This window comes from Anomaloglossus baeobatrachus, chromosome 8, assembly GCF_048569485.1.
Source record: "Anomaloglossus baeobatrachus isolate aAnoBae1 chromosome 8, aAnoBae1.hap1, whole genome shotgun sequence".
Lineage (NCBI taxonomy): Eukaryota > Metazoa > Chordata > Amphibia > Anura > Aromobatidae > Anomaloglossus > Anomaloglossus baeobatrachus.
In genome coordinates this window covers 160,392,093-160,414,545 of record NC_134360.1, presented here as the reverse complement: position 1 = coordinate 160,414,545, position 22,453 = coordinate 160,392,093, and the positions used below count along the sequence as shown (strand labels likewise).

Genomic DNA, 22,453 nt, shown 5'->3' with positions numbered 1-22,453 from the left:
AGGCTGTTTTTCATTAGCATTGCATCCTTCCTGCCTTTAAAGTTCTCTGTTTTTGGTCCACGAGAGGCCTACATAATTGTTACTGTCCCCTAGAGTGAGGTCACCTTCTCCTGTCTAGTGGGCACACACAAATTGGTCAATTTGCTCATATCTTCATTTTTTTAGGTACTGGCATATAACAGAAATCCAGGTCACATTTCATATTTGTAATATTTGCATCTCTCTTAGCGCTTACAAAGGCTGCTGTTTTCTTTAGTGCCTCTATTCTGCAGTCATCGCAGCTTGCACCTGTTCACACTTGCTTCATTCTGTTAAAAGGTGCTGTTTTTTTTTGTTTTTGTTTTTGTCTGCAAATCAGACATATTTTCATTTTTTAAACAGAGATAAAAATCGTAGTTAAAGGGAACCTGTCACCAGTTTTGGGGCCTATAATCTGCGGCCACCACCAGTGGGCTCTTATATACAGCATGTTAGATTGCTGTATATTAAAGCCCAGGCTACTGTGTAGGACATAAAAATCACTTTATAATACTCACCTAAACAGGTCGCTGCGGTGGAGTTGCGTCAGATAGGCGTCTCTGTTCTCCGGTGTCGGCGCCTTCTCTTTCGGCCATCTTAGTCCTCCTTCTGAAGCCTGTGTGCTTGACGTGTCCTACGTCATGCACACTAGCCGGTCCCACGCAGGCGCATTACAAAGTGCCCAGGGCAGGTCAAAGTGCGCCTGCACAGTGCCGGCGAGTGTGTATGGTGTAGGACGCTTCATGCACGCCGGCTTCAGAAGGAGAACAAAGATGGCCGAAAGAGGAGGCGATTGTCCCAGAGAACGGCGACACCCATTTGACCAGTCTGCATCGGAGCGACCTCCTAGGTGAGTATTATAAAGTGTTTATGTTCTACACAGCGGCCTGGGCTCTTATATACACCATGTTAGAATGCTGTATATAAGAGCCCACTGGTGGTGGTTGCAGCTTATAGGCACCAAAAGTGGTGACAGGGGTTCCCTTTAAAGAGGTGGTCCACCCATATTCATTATTGGCCACAACGATATTCTGTTGAGAAACAAGGTTTCTCTCAAATATCATGTATTGCAAATAGTGCCTGTGAGTGGTGCTATTGCAGTCCACTCTTCCCCATTGCCTGACCCCAGGGCTCCGTGACCCCAGGGATCTGGTGATGTCACGTCAACTTCCTGCTCACCTGACATCACCGCAGCCGACCCCCAGTCTCTGAGTGACTGGGCTGTGGGCGGAGTTTCCCGGCTCATCAAAGCCAAGCGTCACAGCACAGCATCTCCCTGCTCACTCCTCCATTGCTGCAGAGTGCGCAAGCAGGAGCGATGCTGGGCTGTTATGTGTGATGAAACTCCACCCACAGTCAAGTCACTCAGAGACTGGGATTTATTGAAATCTGATGCCCACTTTGCTTTTTTTTTTTTTTTTTTTACTCGGCATAAACCGATCTGCAGAGTGTTTTTCAAATACGCACAATATCTCTTGTGGGTGTGCCGAGTTTTCTCTGTGTAATTTCCTTGCGGATTTGCAATAGAAGTGGAAAATCTGCAGTTAAAAACACTCATGCGTTTCATAACAGGTGCAGAAATTCTGCAACATTAAAAACCCACCAAACGCTCATCGAGGGAACGTACATCATAGCCGCATCGAATGAAATCTGGGAGCGGCAGAGTCACCTCAATAATGATGGTGGCACTGCCTCAGGAAAACACACACCGGTGATTTTCCTGATTGGCTTCACTTGATAATTCTGTGGCTGCTCCAGCGTCTAAAGGCCACTTTACACGCTGCGATATCGTTAGCGAGCGTACCCGCCCCCGTCGGTTGTACGTCACGGGCAAATCGCTGCCCGTGGCGCACAACATCGCTTACACCTGTCACACAGACTTACCTTCCCTGCGACGTCATTGTGGCCGGCGAACCGCCTCCTTTCTAAGGTGGCGGTTCGTGTGGCGTCACAGTGACGTCACACTGCAGCCTCCAATAGAAGCGGAGGGGCGGAGATGAGCGTCCGGAACATCCCGCCCACCTCCTTCCTTCCTCATTGCCGGTGGATGCAGGTAAGGAGATGTTTGTCGTTCCTGCAGTGTCACACATAGCGATTGTGTGCTGCCGCAGGAAAGACAAACAACCAGCGGCATGCACCACCAACGATGATATGAAAAGTAGCAACGTGTCAACGATTTTTGACGTTTTTGCGATCGTTGATCGTCGCTCCTAGGTGTCACACGCTGCGATGTCGCTAACGACGCCAGATGTGCGTCACTAATGACGTGACCCCGACGATATATCGTTAGCGATGTCACAGCGTGTAAAGCACCCTTTAGGCTATGTTCACAACCGGCATCTTTTTTTTTTTTTTTGTCAGTGCATCTTGAGTGCATCTTAAAATGCACCAAAAACGCACCGCAGTAAAATGCAATGACTTTTTATAGCGTTTTTGACACGTTTTTACTGCAATTGCCCAATGCATTTTTTAACTCAAAACTATTGATCGGAGGGCTCAAAAACGTGGTAAAAACTCCGAAAGAATTGACATGCTGCGTCTTGAAAAACGCAACCAAAAAAACGCTCAGTGCGGACAGCAAAATCAAAATCTTAGACATTGCTCGGAGAAGGAAATGCAGGCATTTAGATGCATCTTTGGGACCTCGAAAACACAGCAAAAGATGCTCTGTGTGAACTTAGCCTTAATGGTGCTGTATGCAAATGGCCATGGATTGGCATAGATGGACATGGAAAAGTGTTTAAAATTTGAATAAAAAATAAATCAATAAAATGATTGTGTGAATGAGACCTAAGCGATAGCCTTTATGGGGCTAATATACCTGTCCTGTGGCCAAACACAGAGCCTCCAAGTATTGGTATGAAATGGCTACAGGATTGTCTTTTCCTGACTGATTTTCATGACAAACCCACAGTCCACACATCCAAGCTTTCTGCTGCAGATTTTATCATTGTTCATTTACAAATTCACATCACAACCTGCATAATATGTTACATGCGGATTTATATTATATTATATTTATATATCCAAAGACTCAACAAAAAGACACAGATGATTTAAAAACATAGCAGAAAAAAAAGACCGCTGTATTTACCAACACCGGTCACAAAAGGAATGCACTTACAGGACACAGCAACCCCCCTGATAAAGGTGGAGACCACACCGGTAGACAATACTGATGAAACTATATAAGTACTCCCTACAGCAGGGGTCCCCAACCTGTGGCTCGGGAGCCACATGTGGCTCCTGGGTCCATGATGTGTGGCTCGCGGCTGTCATCCAGCAGGGTGCATAAGCACCAGATATAGCAATCTGCTATGAAGAGCAGGTCTCCAAAAGGTGACTTTTGTTAGTGGCCCCACATAGCGGAACAGGTCTTAATGGGGGTAAGGTAGGCACCTTTGGATCTTGTATAATGCCTCAGTGTGATTTCCGCTTTTGCTGTTATTATACCAGTAATGGAAGCTCTTGCAGCTCCCACCTCCTGTACAGCAGTGACTCCATGTGGCTTGTGACCCTCTTTCAGAGCTGAATGTGCCTTTCAAGGTCAGAAAGGTTGGGGACTAGGGATGATCGAATACTGCAATTATTCGACAACGCCCATATTCTCCGAATAGGTCACCGCTATTCGACTATTTGCGAATACTCGATGCACAATGTAAGTCTATGGGAAACCCGAATAGTTGCCGAATAGCGACTATTCGGGCTTCCCATCGACTTACATTGCGCATCGAATATTCGCATAGCGGCGACCTATTCGTCGGATATTCGCGAAGCCGAATATTGCCGGATATTTGTGATATTCGATCATCTCTATTAGGGACCTCTGCCTTACAGAGACAGATGCCTAATTTACAAAGCCAACATAGCGGTGCCTGGCTGCATCCTGCATAGAAATGGAAAGATGCGCAGTAAAATATAAATAATATGCATGAAGAATACGTAAATATTTTGGCCCAAATATGCAAGATCATAACCCACGTCAAGAGTCCTCTTCAATGTTGGCTTTGTAGGTTTAGGGTGCCTGTCACTTTTGGGGTACAGTTACAGTGCCTTGCGAAAGTATTCGGGAACCTTTAATTTTTCAACCTTTTCCCACAGTTCAGGCTTCAAACATAAAGATAAAAATTTTAATGTTCTGGTGAAGAATCAACAAGTGGGACACAATTGTGAAGGTGAATGAAATGTATTGCTTATTTAAAATTTTTGTAAAAAATAAAAAACTAAAAATTGTGGCGTGCAATATTATTCATCCCCTTTACTTTCAGTGCAGAAAACTCACTCCAGAGGTTCATTGAGGATCTCTGAATGATCCAATGTTGTAATAAATGACTGATGCTGATAAATATAATCCACCTGTGTGTAATCAAGTCTCCGTATAAATGCACCTGCTCTGTGATAGTCTCCGTGTTCTGTTTAAAGCACAGATAGCATCATGAAGACCAAGGAACACAACAGGCAGGTCTGTGATACTGTTGTGGAGAAGTTTAAAGCCGGATGTGGTTACAAAAAGATTTCCAAAACTTTAAACATCCCAAGAAGCACTGTGCAAGCGATCATATTGAAATGGAATGAGTATCATACCACTGCAAATCTACCAAGACCCGGCCGTCCATCCAAACTTTCATCTCAAACAAGGAGAAGACTGATCAGAGATGCAGCCAAGAGGCCCATGATCACACTGGGTGAACTGCAGAAATCTACAGCTGAGGTGGGAGAGTCTGTCCATAGGACAACAATCAGTCGTACACTGCATGAATCTGGCCTTTATGGAAGAGTGGCAAGGAGAAAGGCATAAGAGCAACTCACCCTGAACACACCATCCCCGCTGTCAAACATGGTGGTGAGTGACAGCATCATGGTTTGGGCCTGCTTTTCTTCAGCAGGGACAGGGAAGACAGTTAAAATTGATGGGAAGATGGATGGAGCCAAATACAGGACCGTTCTTGAAGAAAACGTGTTGGAGTCTGCAAAAGACCTGAGACTGTGACGGAGATTTGTCTTTAAACAAGACAATGATCCCAAACATAAAGCAAAATCTACAATGGAATGGTTCACAAATAAACGTATCTAGGTGTTAGAAGGGCCAAGTCAAAGTACAGACCTGAATCCAATCGAGAATCTGTGGAAAGAGCTAAAAACTGCTGTTCACAAACGCTCTACATCCAACCTCACTCAGCTCCAGCTGTTTTCAAAGGAAGAATGGGCGAGATTTTCAGTCTCTCGATGTGCAAAACTGATACACATACCCCAAGCGACTTGCAGCTGTAATCGCAGCAAAAGGTGGCGCTACAAAGTTACTAACTTAAAGGGGCCGAATAATATTGTACGCCCAATTTTCAGTTTTATTTTTTACAAATTTTTAAAATAAGCAATAAATATTGTTCACCTTCACAATTGTGTCCCACTTGTTGTTGATTCTTCACCATAAAATGTAAAATTTTTACCTTTTTATGTTTCAAGCCTGAAATGTGGGGAAAGGTTGAAAAATTCAAGGGGGCTGAATACTTTCGCAAGGCACTGTATATAGTGCTGGGCAGCCCACCTAATCTAATAGTGTGGGTGTCACTTTAGGATTACAATGCGGATGAGTTTTGATGGAAAGTAATCCACCTTGCTGCAGCTGTGATACGCTGTGGATTAAATCTGGAGTAAATGGGTATCACAGCCTTTTCGATGGCTATATTGCGGGCCGTAGTGTCCTACTGTGCATTTTCTTTAGCTCTTGTTCAAAATATCTATTTGCTTTAGTGACAACAGTCTTCCACTGACAAGGGGAATTGTAACACCACGTTGTCAATTGTTTCTTAGATTTCCACTCTAAATAAAGATTTTATAACCAAGGATGTTCTTATGAACATGGCTGCAAAAGGATGACATCAGTGGTCTTCGCCTATATCATATATCAGATTAGAAGCAAAGTTGAAGCAATAAGTACCAAAAAGTAACTGCAAGTGTCCTGTCACATCCCAGCTGATGGCAGAGGTTCCAGCCAGATCGCAGTGCGAGCGGCTGCAATGACAAGTCACTGTGTGTCCTCGTATTTCACCATCCATCCTGCTCGGGAGGGAGCTGTCACCGCGTAGAAGAGATGTGAATGTAACTCTGAGCATTTCTCCCCAAGGGCAGCTCACAAGCTTTATCTCCTTGAAAGGCCCACAGTGACTGTTTCATGTATCCTGCTCACATTTGTGAAGTACGAGACGCAGAAAGCTGGAATCAAAGAATTGTACCACACGTTGTCATCAGAGAGGGAGTTTTAGCGGCATTAATTGTGAGATACTACAGTTTAAAATGGGACAGATTGTGATGTAAACCGCTTTTTATTAGCAATGTCTATGCATTTGCACATTCTGCATTTTATTTGTCCCCTTTGCCTGATGTGAAATCTTTGTCGGTGGGTAAGTGGTTACTCGACACTGACATGTCACCCAGTAATCAGCCCTATAGCTGCATTCAGCCGTCGCTGCTGTGCCTCCACATTATTGGCGTCTTTGTAAATAACCTCATGTTCATCTTTATTTAATCCTTCGCAGATTTTTGATTTGATGGATGCCAAGGCAAGAGCAGACTGTATCAAAGAGATTGACCTCCTTAAGGTAAACACTTTTTGAAGCACCCCAAAGATTTGTTTGTAGAAAACGCTTTTTGTGTGAAATCTGAAGCTTTGATGATCTTGTTGTTACTTTCGTCTAGCCGAGACCCTTTTTCCAATGTGCCACATGAAGGCTTTGAACCACTTCGTTTTCACATCTCCTGTGAACTTGGCATCTTCTTAAATAAGGGAAGAAAGATGTTTACATCTTCGGATAAAACTGCATTAAAAGTCAATTTGCTGTTTCTTTATAACAAACACCGTGGGATTATATGCTACGCCCCAACTATGTTGCTATAAATGAAAGCTTGCATATGTGCTTTACTGATATTTATCCTGCATAATTATCTCTCCCATATCATAGTGGGGCGCTAATAGAACTATGATTCAATTACCATATATTATTAAATGTATCATTCTAAAGGAGCATAAAGGACTGGTCCTACAAAGCCACAAAAGTAAAAAAGTGGAAATATATCGTTATTCTTCTCATAATAAGCACTGATTAATAATATTACAGAGCTAATGCTTTTGAAGACGGACGATGATAAATACGATTCTTCGGACCCCATGCCATTGGCCTATTGTAGACTGCGTTCTCCCTGTTTACACAAGATGTCCTGCCATTTATGATTATGTATTAAGCCACATATACAGTATATGATCATATTTTGCCTACTGATTGCTGCTATGTTCACCCAGGCTAATAACTGAGAAACCAATTAACGGCTCATATCACAGGCTCTTTAAAAGCGGCTATATATCTCGTACTTTTTCTTTGAGAGAAAACATGTGAAGTTGATCATCCTGTTATAAATTACTGGATAGCGACTGGTAAAAATGCTCACTATTTTCATTTGTTTAATGATTTTAAATCTATTCCCTATGACAATAATAATAATAATAATAATACTGTTTATTATTATTATTATTATTATTATTATTATTATTATTATTATTATTATTATTATTATTATTATGTTTAACTGATAATGGGTCCTGGATCTCCAGAGTTGGGCCCTGCATATTGGAGTGTGCACTCCACCCTCTCTTCATTATCTATGGGAGTCTCTGGGAAAGCCAAGTACAGAATTTGGCTGTTCGTTAGTGCCAAATACAGCAGAGCAGAGGTTGAGTGTGCATACTTCTGCTCTACTGAAGTTGGGGCTCTGGAGAGTCCAGTTCTTGGGGCACAGTGCTATGTTCTTGGCATTGTTGAAAGCCCCAGAGGTCCACCTCCAGCAATGCGTGCCCTATGTCTAGGTGTTCATTTTAGAATCTGGGAATAGCAATCTATTAAGTTGAATTAGATTTGGGTTTAAAAAAAAAACCAAAAAAAAACCAACAGGTCCACATGATTGTCGCTATACAGCATATACAGTATAAATTTTTCATCCAAAGAGCTGGCACTGCACAAGGATGAAAATTGTGTGACATAAATTACTGCAAAGTCTCTTAAGGAAGAAACTGAAAAGGAGTGTCTCAAGTCCATTTACACGAGCCAATAGGAAAATGATGCACTAACAGCTGACATTGCACCTTGAAAGGCTTATTTTAAATATTGGCTGTTACCAGAGTGAGCCATGTAATGACAGTCAGTCTCCTCTCCATGATGCATATGTCTCTCACTGGCAACACCCCCTTTCATTTAAAATAATCTCTGGAGGCAGATTCTCAGGGAAAACAGTGTCCGGCACATAGATCTTAATTGCTCAAGATCTTAACAGCTCATTTGTATATTAAGAAAAACGCAGATTTCTCTGGACTTAGACATTGGGTCGCAGATATCAAGGTATCATTTAGCTCAGCTTCCTCGGACCTGCATACCTATATAGACGTGTTAGGAGGGTTGGTCCTAGTAACAGATTCCCATTAAGCTTTATTAACTTTTATGGATTTTTAGGTGTACAGGGTAGAAATGGTGACCAGTATACTGTATGTCATACACCCTTATATTCACCTTTACTCTCTTTCGGGTTTATTTATTTTTTGTAACATATGCCTATAAGCGCTTCTGAAGGTTATTGTGACAGTCTGACATTTTAGCTTTTACATAGCTATTTTGACAGTTTAATGATATGTTAGATAAAGACCTTTCTGTTTGCACTGGATTTGGTGATGCCTTCTCTATCCTGCCCATATTCAGCGTAAATCAGTGCGTCAGGGCTTTTTATCCTGTCCTATGTAGAATAATGTGTCATCTGCACCAATGCACTTGTGTATATTCTACATAGAGCAGGGGTTTGTTTTTTTGTTTGCATCTTTTTACTTTAGGTGAATTTTAAGGGAGCCTGTCAGGTGCAATATGCACCCAGAACCACGAGCAGTTATATGTGCATATTGCTAATCCCTGCCTAACTGTCCCTGTATACAGTAGCATAGATAAAGGGTTCTTTAGAAAAAATATTTCTAAAGATCTTTTATCGTATGCTAATGAGCGAGGGGACTAGTCCCAAGGGTGTTACTTCCTTTGGCTAGTTGGCTCAATTAGCATGTTGGTACACCCCTGTGGGCGTGCTATCATGCTAATGAATGCACAGTGTCACAGGATGATCTCACTCACCTCTCCATCGCCGCTCGACGTTGGATGTCGGTTCAGTGCGCATAACCCCGGAGTTTGGGTCATGTGCACTACTTCAATTTGAAGCCAGGACGCGTACACCAGTCTTCATAGTGCGCATGACCCAAACTGCGGGGTCATGCGCACTGAGCCGAAATCCAGTGTCGGGTGGCTGAGAGGTGAGAGAGATCATCCTTTGACGCTGCACATTCATTAGCATCTTGGCACACCTACAGGGACGTACTAACATGCTAATGGAGCCGACTAGCCAGGGGAACTAACGCCCAAGGGACTAGTCCCCTCCCTCATTAGCATAAGATAAAAGATCCTTAGAAATACTTTCTCTAAAGATCTCTTTATCTATGCTACTAGATACAGGGAGGGTTAGTCAGGGATTAGCAATATACACCCAGAACTGCTCGTGATTTTGAGTAGGTGAACAGAATTTTATATAGAAGCCATTTTTTGAGGAGACTGTAGATTGTCATTCAAAAACGTCTTTTATTTTACAGAAAATATGTCACACAGAGTTACTGAGCTCATTTACTGTCATAGGGGTTGTATTATTTTTCTTTGTCGGGTAACAAAACTGGGCAATTGATCCTCCTAACCAAACAAAAAAGGATTGCACTGTGCGCACAACCCCTTGATAGTAAAACGTCCTATATAAAATAGCATTTAACAGTGACCTGTTGTAGATCTAAAATATAACTTATTTTTCTGAGATAGAAAAAATGATTTATCTCCTAAAGAAGAGAACCATAAAAGTTTTAATGTTAAGAAATATAGTTTATTAAAAATGGCATAAAAGGATTTTTATGGAAAAATAAAAATTGTGATGAAGGGTGCCTCACTGAAGGGGACCTCAGACAACCCAGTTAAATATATATACACTCACAAAGGCAAAGATCATGGGGGAAAGAATTACACATTAATAGTAGTAACTGACCATGTAAGACTAGTGCTTACCTGGTTACATATAATGTGTCAATTATTTTACCCTTAGTACAACCATGCTGATAATACAATCATAAGAGTGATAATCGGCTGTTATATAGTTATTATTATATTCCCATCTCCAAGATCCTATCCTATTATGTAGTAGGTGTAGTAATAATAATAACAAATACCTCCAATTAGAAATGTCGTATAGTTCTCCTGATGTAGACATGTCTCCTACCTCATGTGTAGGGCATTGCAGCTTAGTTAGTTCATAAAGGCTCATAGATACCTGTCACTATATGAGTGGATGTAACCATGAATACCTAAGCTGCAAGGCCCTGCACATGTGGTAAGAGACATTACTATCTGAGGAGTAGAGATGCGCACACCTGAAAAGTAAAGTTTTGTGTTCGTTTGGTGTTCATACTGAACACGGACTTAACAAAAAAAAACAGTGGCCGACTTTGGGTGCCTTACATATGCTAACCAATCAAACTAGCATTGCTGTGGTCATGTACGGCCTCAGCCCGATGCGAGTCGCTTGCAGTGTTAGAATGGCTCTCACTGGGGGTAATAACAGTGTGATCGGATGTAGTGTGTACCAAAAAAAAGGAAAGACCCCCAACCGCCCTCCACCAGAAATGATCTGTCCATGGCTGGCTGCATGTTGACTGAGACTCGAACTGCCCAATTAGTGACTTCCAATGGGATTCAGGTCAAGTTTGTGTACCAATATATAAAAACTCACCTCTATTAACCCATGTACCAGGTGCCGTGATCCTCAAACCCAATGCACGTTTCATTCGTCTGCTTCTTCTGGGAGCGTGTCTAAACTGGATGGACCATTGCCTTAAGTGTATGAGTCACCAATAGGAACCGAATCAATCAATAAGCTGTAATTGTAACCACCAATAATGGTGGTTAATCAATCAATAAGCTGTAATTGTAACCACCGTACTAAAGGTAAAAGGGGAAGAGACAAAGTAAATAAAAATACAAAAATGAGTGTAAAAGAGAACAGAGAAATTATATATATATAATATATATATATATATATATATATATATATATCTCACTAATGGGGACAGTCCCTAAATAACGTGGGAACAAAGGCTGAGTGAAATGACCAAATGAGATAAGATAGATACTCAAGACGTGCCATGGTGTAAAAGACAATGACATAAAAATATTACTAGTGCTCCTTTATTTACCATACATATCCAAAGTAAATGTGCAATCAGTAAATATAGATTTAAATAGTAGTGTAATATCACATTGTGCGAAGCCCCAAATTACCTAGGTTTTATAATGGATGCCATGAAAGAAAAGTGTCTGACTGTTTAACTACAATGGTGGATGTCATAATTGATTATGTAAATATTAGTCTTGTCTTGTAAGTAACTCGTATATAAAGTGCTGCCAATGAGATAAAAAAGAACCCTCATATCCCATCACAATATTCATTTTCCTAGATAACAATGAGCCAAATATAGGGTTATTAGGTTGCTACATAATAAAAACAAAATAAAATATTTTCATAATGACTCTTTATACCAAGAAAAGTGCATTAAAGGGAACCTACCAGGTGCAATGTGCACCCAGGACCACGAGCAGTTCTGGGTGTATATTGCTAATCCCTGTCTAAGGCTATGTGCGCACGTGTGCGTAATTCATGCAGTTACGCTGCGCTTTGTAGCGCAGCGTAACTGCATGAGTCCTGCGTCCCCTGCACAGTCTATGGAGATTGTGCAGGGGCCGTGCGCACGTGGCGTCTTAGAGCGCAGCGCTTCGGCTGCTGCCCGAAGCGTGCGTTCTAAGAAGTGACTTCTTCTTCCGTGCGGTTTGCCGGCAGCCCCTGCTCTGTCTATGGCAGGAGCTGCAGGCAGAGCGCACGTTCTCTGCCGGCACCATGCGCTTCAGAACGGAGCTTTTCAGCTGCGCTCTGAAGCGCACCTTTTAGGTGCAGTGCAGAGCGCACACGTGCGCACATAGCCTAACGTCCCTGTATATAGTAGCACAGATAAAGGGATCTTTAGAAAAAGTATTTCGAAAGATGTACTAACATGCTAATGAATGCGCAGCGATGCGCACATACCTCACTCTTGATGGCGACTGACAGAGTATGGATGCGGAGTGTACATGATGAGTCCTCAGCACTTCCAGTCATGTACACTGTACATCACTGAAGCCAGGAAGCTTACACCCAGTATCAGTTTAGTGAGCATGATCGGAAGCCTCGGGTACTCCGGATACTGTGCATCCATCCTCCACCGGCCACCATGAACAGTGAGGTATGTGTGTGTTACTGCGTATTCATTAGCATGTTAGTACGTCCACAGGGGCGTGCTATCATGCTATGCGGGCCGACTAGCTAAGGGGAGAAACTCCCTTGGGACTAGTCCCTGCGCTCATTGGCATACAGTAAAAGATCTTTAGAATTACTTTTTCAAATATTTTTATGTATGCTAGAGTATAAAGGAACAGTTAGACAGGGATTAGCAATATACACCCAGAACTGCTCGTGGCGCTGGGTGCATATTGCACCTGACAGGTTCCCTTTTTAAACAAAAAACAGTCTCAAGTCTATAGAAGTCAAAGATTAGGTATAGTCAAAATTAGGTAGGTTTTTTTTTTTTTTTTTTTTTTACGGAAATAATTGAGTCCCACTTTCAGCAGATTAAGTATGGCTCTGGACATAATCGTAAATGAATTCTCAACATTCTTAATACAAGAGCAATCTGGAAGCTGGACTTTTCTTGATGTAGGGGGCGACATAAAGTTCATAGATCTACCAATGTGATAGATGACATGTACTTCATAGACCCATCTACATGGATTCTGTAAGAGGTGATCTTCAGAGTTCATTTTGGGATAGATGACATCCATTAGTATGGTGGACTGCATGCCAGTTCCTAATACAGAAAACAAAGGCATAAGAGGTATATATAAAATTAATCATACAAACAACCCCAATCCCTACCCAAAAAAGATGACTCCAAATTAAAGAAAGGACCCAGACACAAAATTTTAATTTATTCCTGATGGTGTCAGTGTTGCCAATCTGAAGATCCATCTACTTTCCATTTGGGTCAGGACTTTGCACAAATCACCTCGCCTAGACCCCCAAATCAACCTAAAAGAAAAATGGCAAGCCTAAGTGATGAGCGCTCAAGGTGGCGCTCCATAGGCAGCTAATATTGTCTTCAGGTGGATTGATATTTATTTTAAAGGTAACAAACTGATTAATCTGTTTTCTGTTTACTTGTTCTCACTCGGTCTGTCATTTCACTAATTTACTTAAACAATTTTTTTTTCAGCAACTGAACCATCCAAATGTAATAAAATACTATGCATCATTTATTGAAGATAATGAATTGAACATAGTCTTGGAACTTGCCGATGCTGGGGACCTATCTAGGATGATAAAGGTAATTTTTATTTTTTTTTGCCAATACAAAGGACTGGCACATGACTTATTTTTTCCAAAGACAAGTAAGGACCAGGGGGCATTGTCTGTGAGTGGGAAAAAAAAGCGATTCCGGCAGCTAAATAGGGAAGGGTTATTTACAGTTAGAGCAGTCAAGACTGAACTACCCTACCACAAGAGGTAGTGATGGCAGTCACTATATCAGTGGTGGAGGAAGGTTGAACTTGATGGACCTAGGTCTTTTTTCCACCTATGTAATGATGAGCAAAATAGTAACACTATTTTGAACTTTTTACTTCTCAGGCTCCATATCTCACCATCCACTACAGCTTTGAGGGCTCTTACACACTAGGGTATAAATCAGATGAGTGTAATGCGATAAAAAAAAAATCACATTCCAATTGGACCAATGTTATTCTATGAGGCTGTTTTGATCTGCGATTTTGTCAGTGAGTTTCTCATCACTCAAACCCATACAAGTCTATGGGTACGTGTGAAACATCAGACTACACTTGCGTCAGTGTGCAGTGTGATATACGCAGAGACTGCCAGTGCAAAAAATGTAGAGATTACGCTCACTCTTTTCCGCACCTCTGATTTGATCAAAGGATCGCATCACTGTTGCATGGCAATCAGCTCACACTCTTGCATGAGAAGCCATACGCTCATCTGGCCCTGGCCTGCAAGTGAGACTACAATCATTTTATAAACAATCATCTTAGCTCTCGCCTACTTAAGTTTGATTTACAACTACTTAGCATATGATTAGTTATGCAGATTCTTGTCATATCACAGCATTGTTATTGTTTTGCTCCTGGCGGTGGAAAAATCTTCCTTCCTGTATGCTACAAATTACCACCTGTTCTCATATTCCCTAATGGCTCAATGCGTTATTAGATTGATTCCCAAGCAAAAAAATCATTGGTTTGATTCGTGGAGCAGCCATGAAGACAATTTCGCAAGACAAGAGAAACCGCGTCATCCAGCTCTCCGATAAGGGTCTCTCTAGCTAAAAAAATTGCCAAACTGCATCATGTGAATGCCATGGTAGTTGGAGGAATATGAAATGAAGTCCATCAATCTATTCAAAAGTCAAGAGGTGGACGTCCAGGCAAAAAGTCAGTCCACAAGTCTGTTCGTCACAAGGTCTATCAGTCCTAACTCAAGAAGCAAAGCAGTGGAGGTGGCTCGTATGCTTTGTAATGGTGGGATCAGACGTCCATGCAAGCATTATGCTACACACATTACACAGGTCTGGAATGTGGTCCGAAGAAAGATGAGGAAGCCTCAACTTCAATTTCTTTATAAGAAACGCTGGCTTGCATTTGTAAAACAGTACAAAAAGTGGATAGTAAAAGTTTGGAAACAGGTGATTTGGAACAATGAGATGAAAGTCAATAGACTAGACTCCGATGGGTGCAAATGGGTCTAGAAGACCTAAGGTAAATAAAAGGCTAATGGATAGAGAAATTGAAGAAACTGTCAAGTTTGGTGGAGGAAGCCTGATACGGGGTTATTTCACAGCCAAAGGCGTTGGATACTTGACCAGGATTGATGAGTCTCCAATGCTGAGCTATCGGTGAGTATCCTAAAAGATGAGTTACTTTGCACACTCAAGTACTATGGATATCAGAAGGACAACAGTGTTCCAGCAGGACAATGACCCAAAGCATACGTCGAAATTGGTAAATAAATGGTTTGGTGACAATGAATTAGAGTTGTTGGATTGGCCCACACAGTCCCCAGACCTCAACCCAATTGAACACTTATGGGTAGAGTTGAAGAAAAAGCTGTATACATTCCCAAGTGAGTCCGACCAGTATCCGCCAACATTGGGAATGTGTAGGAGAGTGTTGGTATCAGATTTTGTTTGAGACATGATTGAATTTGATAGAGTGCATGCCTAGAAAATAAAAATTAGAATTTTAGGAGCAAAACAGTAACAATGCAGTGACATAACAAGAATCTGCATAACTAATCATATGCTAAATAATTGCAAGTTAAATTATTTATGAGAGAGCCAAGATGATTGTCTACAAAAAATGGTAGTTTAACCCCTTCACGACCGCGGGCAGTAAAATTACGTCCTATTTTTACGTGACTTAACGACCAGGGACGTAATTTTTATGCCTAAAGTTCATTTGATTGCTGTGGCCATAGCAACGGCTTTCAAATGATGTCCCCTGCTGTTTCTTACAGCAGGGGACCTTTGCTTCACCCCAGGGGGGGTGGCATCGCCACCCCCAATCGACGATCGATGTGATTGGTTGTTCAAATCTGAACCGCCAACCACATCTTTCGCACTGATTTCGGTAAAAATAATGCCGGAAATAGTGCGATACTGTGAGATCCAGCTATGAGATGCCGTAGCAGGTACAGCAGATCATCTCAAACATGCCGCCCCCAGCCCCTGCAGCACTGATTGGAGCGATTGCGCGTCAAAGCACGATCGCTGCAATCAGTGTGCAGTGGGGCGGTTTGATTTGCAGGTGGCCGCCCTCCCCAGGCCTGTGCTGGTCTGGGGACCCTCCCCCAACATGTCTGCAGCGTGCAGCACTGGCTGGTACTAGTGGTACCACGCCACCGCTGCTGCTGCCGCTGCTGTCACGTTGAGCAGGAGCGGTGAGTATTGTGCTCACCTTGCAGCCCCTGCGCGCTCTTGTGATTGCTCCTGCGCGCTCCCGTAATGGCCCCTGTCCGTGCCCCCCTGGGATCTGCCCCCCCGACATCCCGATCTGCCCCCCCGACATCCCGATCTGCCCCCCGCCATCCCAATCTGCCGGCCTCCCCCGTGATCTCTATTCTGCAGCTCCTCCGGTATCTCCCTCCTCCTCTGCTCTCCCCCTCTGCTCTCCCCCTCCCCCTCTGCTGTTTCCCCGACGTCCCCTTACCGGTCTTCACCGGGTCCTCCGAGGTCTTCACTGGCCCGATCACATCTGCCTCCATCGCTGGGTCCTTCTTCCTGGGTCTTCTGCTGAGCTGTCCAACTTCCTGCCTGCTACTCCTGTAAAGCTGTTCCTCCTGCTAATCCTCTGGGTACTGTGAGTATAACTTTTTTCTTTTTTTCCTCTATCCCCTGTCCATTTTTACACCTCATGGGTCCGTGCGTCCCGCCGAGCGCTGATCAGGGATGCACATAACGGATCGGCATCCCTGCTCAATTTTTGGCGTGACAAAAAGCATCGGGGATACGGAAAAAAAAGTCACGCCAAAAATTGAGCAGGGATGCCGATCCGTCATGTGCATCCCTGATCAGCGCTCGGCTGGACGCACGGACTGATGCGATACAAAAAGCGTCGGGGATACGGGAGAAAAAGTATCGCATCTGTCCCTGCTCAATTTTTGGCGTGACTTTTTTTTTTTCCCTTATCCCCAGCGCTTTTTGTATCTCATCCGACCGTGCCTCCTGCAGCGGCCGATCAGTGCACTGCGTCTGTGCGTTTGAAAAGTCAAATGACGCTCCTTGTCTTCTGAGCCCCACCATGCGCCCAAACAATTGATTTCCACCACATATGAGGTATCTGCGTACTCGGGAAAAATTGCACAATACGTTTTATGGTGCATTTTTTACTGATACCATTGTAAAAAGAAAAAAAAAAGCTACCTTGTTGCTGCAAAATTTAAAAAAAAAAAAAAAAAAAAAAATTTTCACTGCTCAATGTTATCAACTTTCAGTGGAGCCCCTGGAGGTACAAGGGGCTCACTAAACATCTAGATAAATTCCTTGAGGGGTCTAGTTTCCAAAATGGGGTCACTTGTGGGGGAGCTCCACTGTTTAGGCACCTCAGGGGGTCTCCAAACGTGACATGGTATCCGCTAATGATTCAAACAAATTTTGCTGTCAAATGGTGCTCCTTCTCTTCTGAGCCCCGCCATGCGCCCAAACAATTACTTTCCACCACATATGAGGTATCGTCGTACTCAGGAAAAAATGCACTATAAATTTCATGGTGTATTTTTTCCTGATACCCTTGTGGGAAAAAAAGCTACTTAGTTTAAGCAACAGTTTTGTGGTAAAAAAAAAAAAACAAATTCTTTTAACAGCTCAACTTTATAAACTTCTGTGAAGCCCCCAGGAGTTCAAAGTGCTCACCAAACATCTAGAAAAATTATTTGAGGGCTCTAGTTTCCAAAATGGGGTCACTTGTGGGGGAGCTCCATTGTTTAGGCACCTCAGGGGGTCTTCAAACCCGACATGGCGTCCGCTAATGAGTGCAGCTAATTTTGCGTTCAAAAATTCAAATGGCGCTCCTTCCCTTTCGACCTCTGCCGTGCACCCAAACAATTGATTTTTACCCCATATGGGGTATCAGTGTACTCAGGAGAAAATGCACAATAAATTGTAGGGTGCACTTTCTCTTTTCTCCCTTGTGAAAATGAAAATGTTATGGCTAAAGTAACATTTTTGTGTTTAAAAAGTAAAATTTTCATTTTTTCCTTCCACATTGCTTTGGTTCCTGTGAAACACCTAAAGGGTTAATAAACTTATTGGATGTGGTTTTGAGCAGTGTGAGGGGTGCAGTTTTTAGAATGGGGTCACTTTTGGGTATTTTCTGTCACCTCGGCCTCTCAGTCACTTCAAATGTGATGTGGTCCCTAAAAAAATTATTTTGTCAATTTTGTTGGAAAAATTAGAAATTGCTGATGAACTTTGACCCCTTCTAACTTCCTAACGAAAAAAAAATTTCTTTCGAAAATTGCGCTGATGGAAAGTAGACAAGTGGGAAATGTTATTTCGTAACTATTTCGTGTGACATATCTCTCAGATTTATGGGCATAAATCTTCAAAGTTTGAAAATTGCGAAATTTTCAAAATGTTCGCACAATTTCCTAAATTTTCACAAATAAACGCAAAAAGTATCGGCCTAAATTTACAACTGACATGAAGTACAATATGCCACGGAAAAACAATGTCAGAATCCCCAGGATCCTTTTGAAGCGTTCCAGAGTTATAACCTGTCAAAGTGACACTGGTCAGAATTACAAAAAATGTCCCGGTCAATAGGGTGTTTTAGTGGCCGGGGGTGAAGGGGTTAATATTCTAAACTGCAGTGGATGGTGAGATATAGAACCTCAAAGTCAAAAGTTTAGAACATTGTTACCTTGTTGCTTGTCAGTGTAAAACAGACTCAGAAGAGAGCAATAAAGATAAATAACCTAATAGTCACTATAATATCATAAGGACCCGTATGTAAGTATGTAAAAAAGATGCAATTAATCAAATGACATTTCTTTTCCATGCGGTGCCATTGCTGACCGCATGAAATGGGAAGGGATTTTCTTTAAATAACACCCTTTTATAGTCACCTGTCTGCTGGTCATTTGTTTAATGAATAATTAAACTTACCTGTGATTTGAATTTTTGTTAATTAAGCGGGCTTTACACGCTACAATTTATCTAACGATGTGTCGGCGGGGTCACGTCGTAAGTGGCGCACATCCGGCATCGTTAGTTACATTGTAGCGTGTGAAACCTCCTTGCGATTTAACTAATAAACGTTGATCGCATGCACGTCGTTCAAAACCTAAAATTTGAACGTCGGGTTGTTCAATGTTCCCGAGGTATCACACATCGCAGTGTGTGACACCCCGGGAACGATGAACTGCAGCTTACCTGCGTCCCGCGGCTCCCGCCGGCAATGCGGAAGGAAGGAGGTGGGCGGGATGTTTACGTCCTGCTCATCTCCGCCCCTCCGCTTCTATTGGCCGGCTGCAGCGTGACGTCGCTGTGACGCCGAACGTCTCTCCCACTCCAGGAAGTGGATATTCGCCCCCCACAGCAAGGTCGTATGGAAGGGTAAGTGCGCGTGACGGCAAATAATCGTTTGTGCGACACGATCAACAAATTGAACGTGCCGCACATACGATGGGGGCGGGTCACATCGCATACGATATCGTATGTGATATCGTAAGGTGTAAAGCAGGCTTTAGAATTTTGTGACTGAATCCAGCTCACCCACGTCTGACCTCACCGTGCCTCAGACTCTGATCCGGCCCTGCCCTGGCCGCACAGCAATGAAAATGAAGAAGATGATCCAGCTGAGTGATCAGGTGATTTATTCAGTGCACTTCACATAAAGCATATGGTCGTGGTTAACGCGTTTCTGGCTTAACGCCCTTAATCATAACCATTATTTTATACTGTTATATTATAGAATATATATAGAGATAGAGATAGATATATTTATTTATATTTTACAGTGCCTACAAGTAGTATTCAACCCCCTGCAGGTTTACACATTCGGAATTGACTTGGCATTGTGATATTTGGACTGTAGATCAGCCTGGAAGTGTGAAATGCACTGCAGCAAAAAAGAATGTTATTTCTTTTTTTATTTTTTTTTTTAAATTGTGAAAAGTTTATTCAGAGGGTCATTTATTATTCAACCCCTCAAACCACAAGAATTCTGTTTGGTTCCCCTAAAGTATTAAGAAGTATTTCAGGCACAAAGAACAATGAGCTTCACATGTTTGGATTAATTATCTCTTTTTCCAGCCTTTTTTGACTAATTAAGACCCTCCCCAAACTTGTTAACAGCACTCATACTTGGTCAACATGGGAAAGACAAAGGAGCATTCCAAGACCATCAGAGACAAGATCATGGAGGGTCACTAGGCTGGCAAGGGGTACAAAACCCTTTCCAAGGAGTTGGGCCTACCTGTCTCCACTGTTGGGAGCATCATCGGAAGTGGAAGGCTTATGGAACTACTGTTAGCCTTCCACGGCCTGGACAGCCTTTGAAAGTTTACACCCGTGCCGAGGCCAGGCTTGTTCGAAGAGTCAAGGCTAACCCAAGGACAACAAGGAAGGAGCTCCGGGAAGATCTCATGGCAGTGGGGACATTGGTTTCAGTCAATACCATAAGTAACGTACTCCACCGCAATGGTCTCTGTTCCAGACGAGCCCGTAAGGTACCTTTTACTTTCAAAGCGTCATGTCAAGGCTCGTCTACAGTTTGCTCATGATCACTTGGAGGACTCTGAGACAGACTGGTTCAAGGTTCTCTGGTCTGATGAGACCAAGATCAAGATCTTTGGTGCCAACCACACGTGACGTTTGGAGACTGGATGGCACTGCATACGACCCCAAGAATACCATCCCTACAGTCAAGCATGGTGGTGGCAGGATCATGCTGTGGGGCTGTTTCTCAACCAAGGGGCCTGGCCATCTGGTCCGCATCCATGGGAAGATGGATAGCACGGCCTACCTGGAGATTTTGGCCAAGAACCTCCGCTCCTCTATCAAGGATCTTAAGATGGGTCATCATTTCATCTTCCAACAAGACATCGACCCAAAGCACACAGCCAAGAAAACCAAGGCCTGGTTCAACAGGGAAAAAATCAAGGTGTTGCAGTGGCCTAGTCAGTCTCCTGACCTTAACCCAATTGAAAACTTGTGGAAGGAGCTCAAGATTAAAGTCCACATGAGACACCCAAAGAACCTAGATAACTTGGAGAAGATCTGCATGGAGGAGTGGGCCAAGATAACTCCAGAGACCTGTGCCGGCCTGATCAGGTCTTATAAAAGACGATTATTAGCTGTAATTGCAAACAAGCGTTAGTCCACAAAATATTAAACCTAGGGGTTGAATAATAATTGACCCACACTTTTATGTTGAAAATTTATTAAAATTTAACTGAGCAACATAACTTGTTGGTTTGTAAGATTTATGCATCTGTTAATAAATCCTGCTCTTGTTTGAGGTTTGCAGGCTCTAACTTATTTGCATCTTATCAAACCTGCTAAATCTGCAGAGGGTTGAATACTACTTGCAGGCACTGTATGTGTTCTATAATATAACAGTATAACATAATGGTTATGATTAAGGGCGTTAAGCGAGAAACGCGTTAACCACGACCATATGCTTTGTCTGAACTGCACTGAATAAATCACCTGATCACTCAGCTGGATCATCTTCTTCATTTTCAGGCTTTAGAATATTGTATTCTAAACTTTAGTTTTGCTCCTAAGACTTTCACTGGCGTGTACTCATTTTCCCAGCATGATCTTGAATGAATGCTAGGAAAATCCCTTTTTTTTTTTTTGCAAAATAACAAATCCTGTTAGGAATCAATGGCTCAACAATTGCTTTTCGAAATTAATTACCGTATTTTTCGCTTTATAAGACGCACTTTTGTTCCCCCAAATTTTGGGGTAAAGTAGGGGGTGAGTATTATAAACTGAATATACGGATTATATACTGCAGGGTCCAGGGGAGGTGGGATGGATGGTGAAGCTGCGGGAGGGAGCCTTTGATCTCCTGCTCATATAATATGCACAGCCGCTGTCCATCACCGTGGTGCTGAAACTGCACCGCGGCGATGGGCTGGGGGAGCTGCGCATATTATATCTGACTGTGCCCCTTTGATGGCACATGCACCCCTTCCTGTGTTAGCTATGGCCCCCATGCTGCTGCCCATAGTAAAATAAAAAAAACTCTTTACTTACCCCCTTCAGCGTGTCTCCCCGGTTTCCCTCCTGGTGCTGTGATCATGCACGCAGAGATGTTACTCTGCTGTGCCGATCACATGACCGGGACCGTGAACCAGGAAATGCAGGCAGGAGGCCGGAGCTCAACCCCAAGGAGGGGGACACGAGGGAGCACAGCGCTGGAGAAGGTAAGGAAAGAGTTTATTTTACTAAAAGCAGCAGCATGGGGGCGATATCTAACACAGGGTGATGTGTGCCAGCCACAGGGGGCTATATTCAATATAAGGTGGCCATATCCAGATTAAGGGGGCTAATTTTAGGATGGCACGGCTATGGGGGACATATACTCTATATGATTTGTTAGATGGACACTGGCATTATAAGACGGACCCCATTTATTAAAAATAAATTCTCTATTCATTCACCAAATTTGGGGATGCGTCTTATAATCCAGTGCGTCTTATAAAGCGAAAAATACAG

General features: G+C 42.8%; 1 protein-coding gene across 1 annotated transcript in view; it reads left to right on the top strand.

The window, feature by feature from the left end:
• NEK7 (NIMA related kinase 7) overlaps nt 1-22,453 on the top strand; it is a 230,903-nt gene that overhangs the window by 104,141 nt on the left and 104,309 nt on the right. Inside the window, exons 4-5 of the mRNA XM_075322170.1 lie at nt 6,555-6,617; nt 13,433-13,543. Of these exons, the coding sequence (XP_075178285.1) occupies nt 6,555-6,617; nt 13,433-13,543 (174 nt within the window). The remainder of the gene's footprint in view (nt 1-6,554; nt 6,618-13,432; nt 13,544-22,453) is intronic.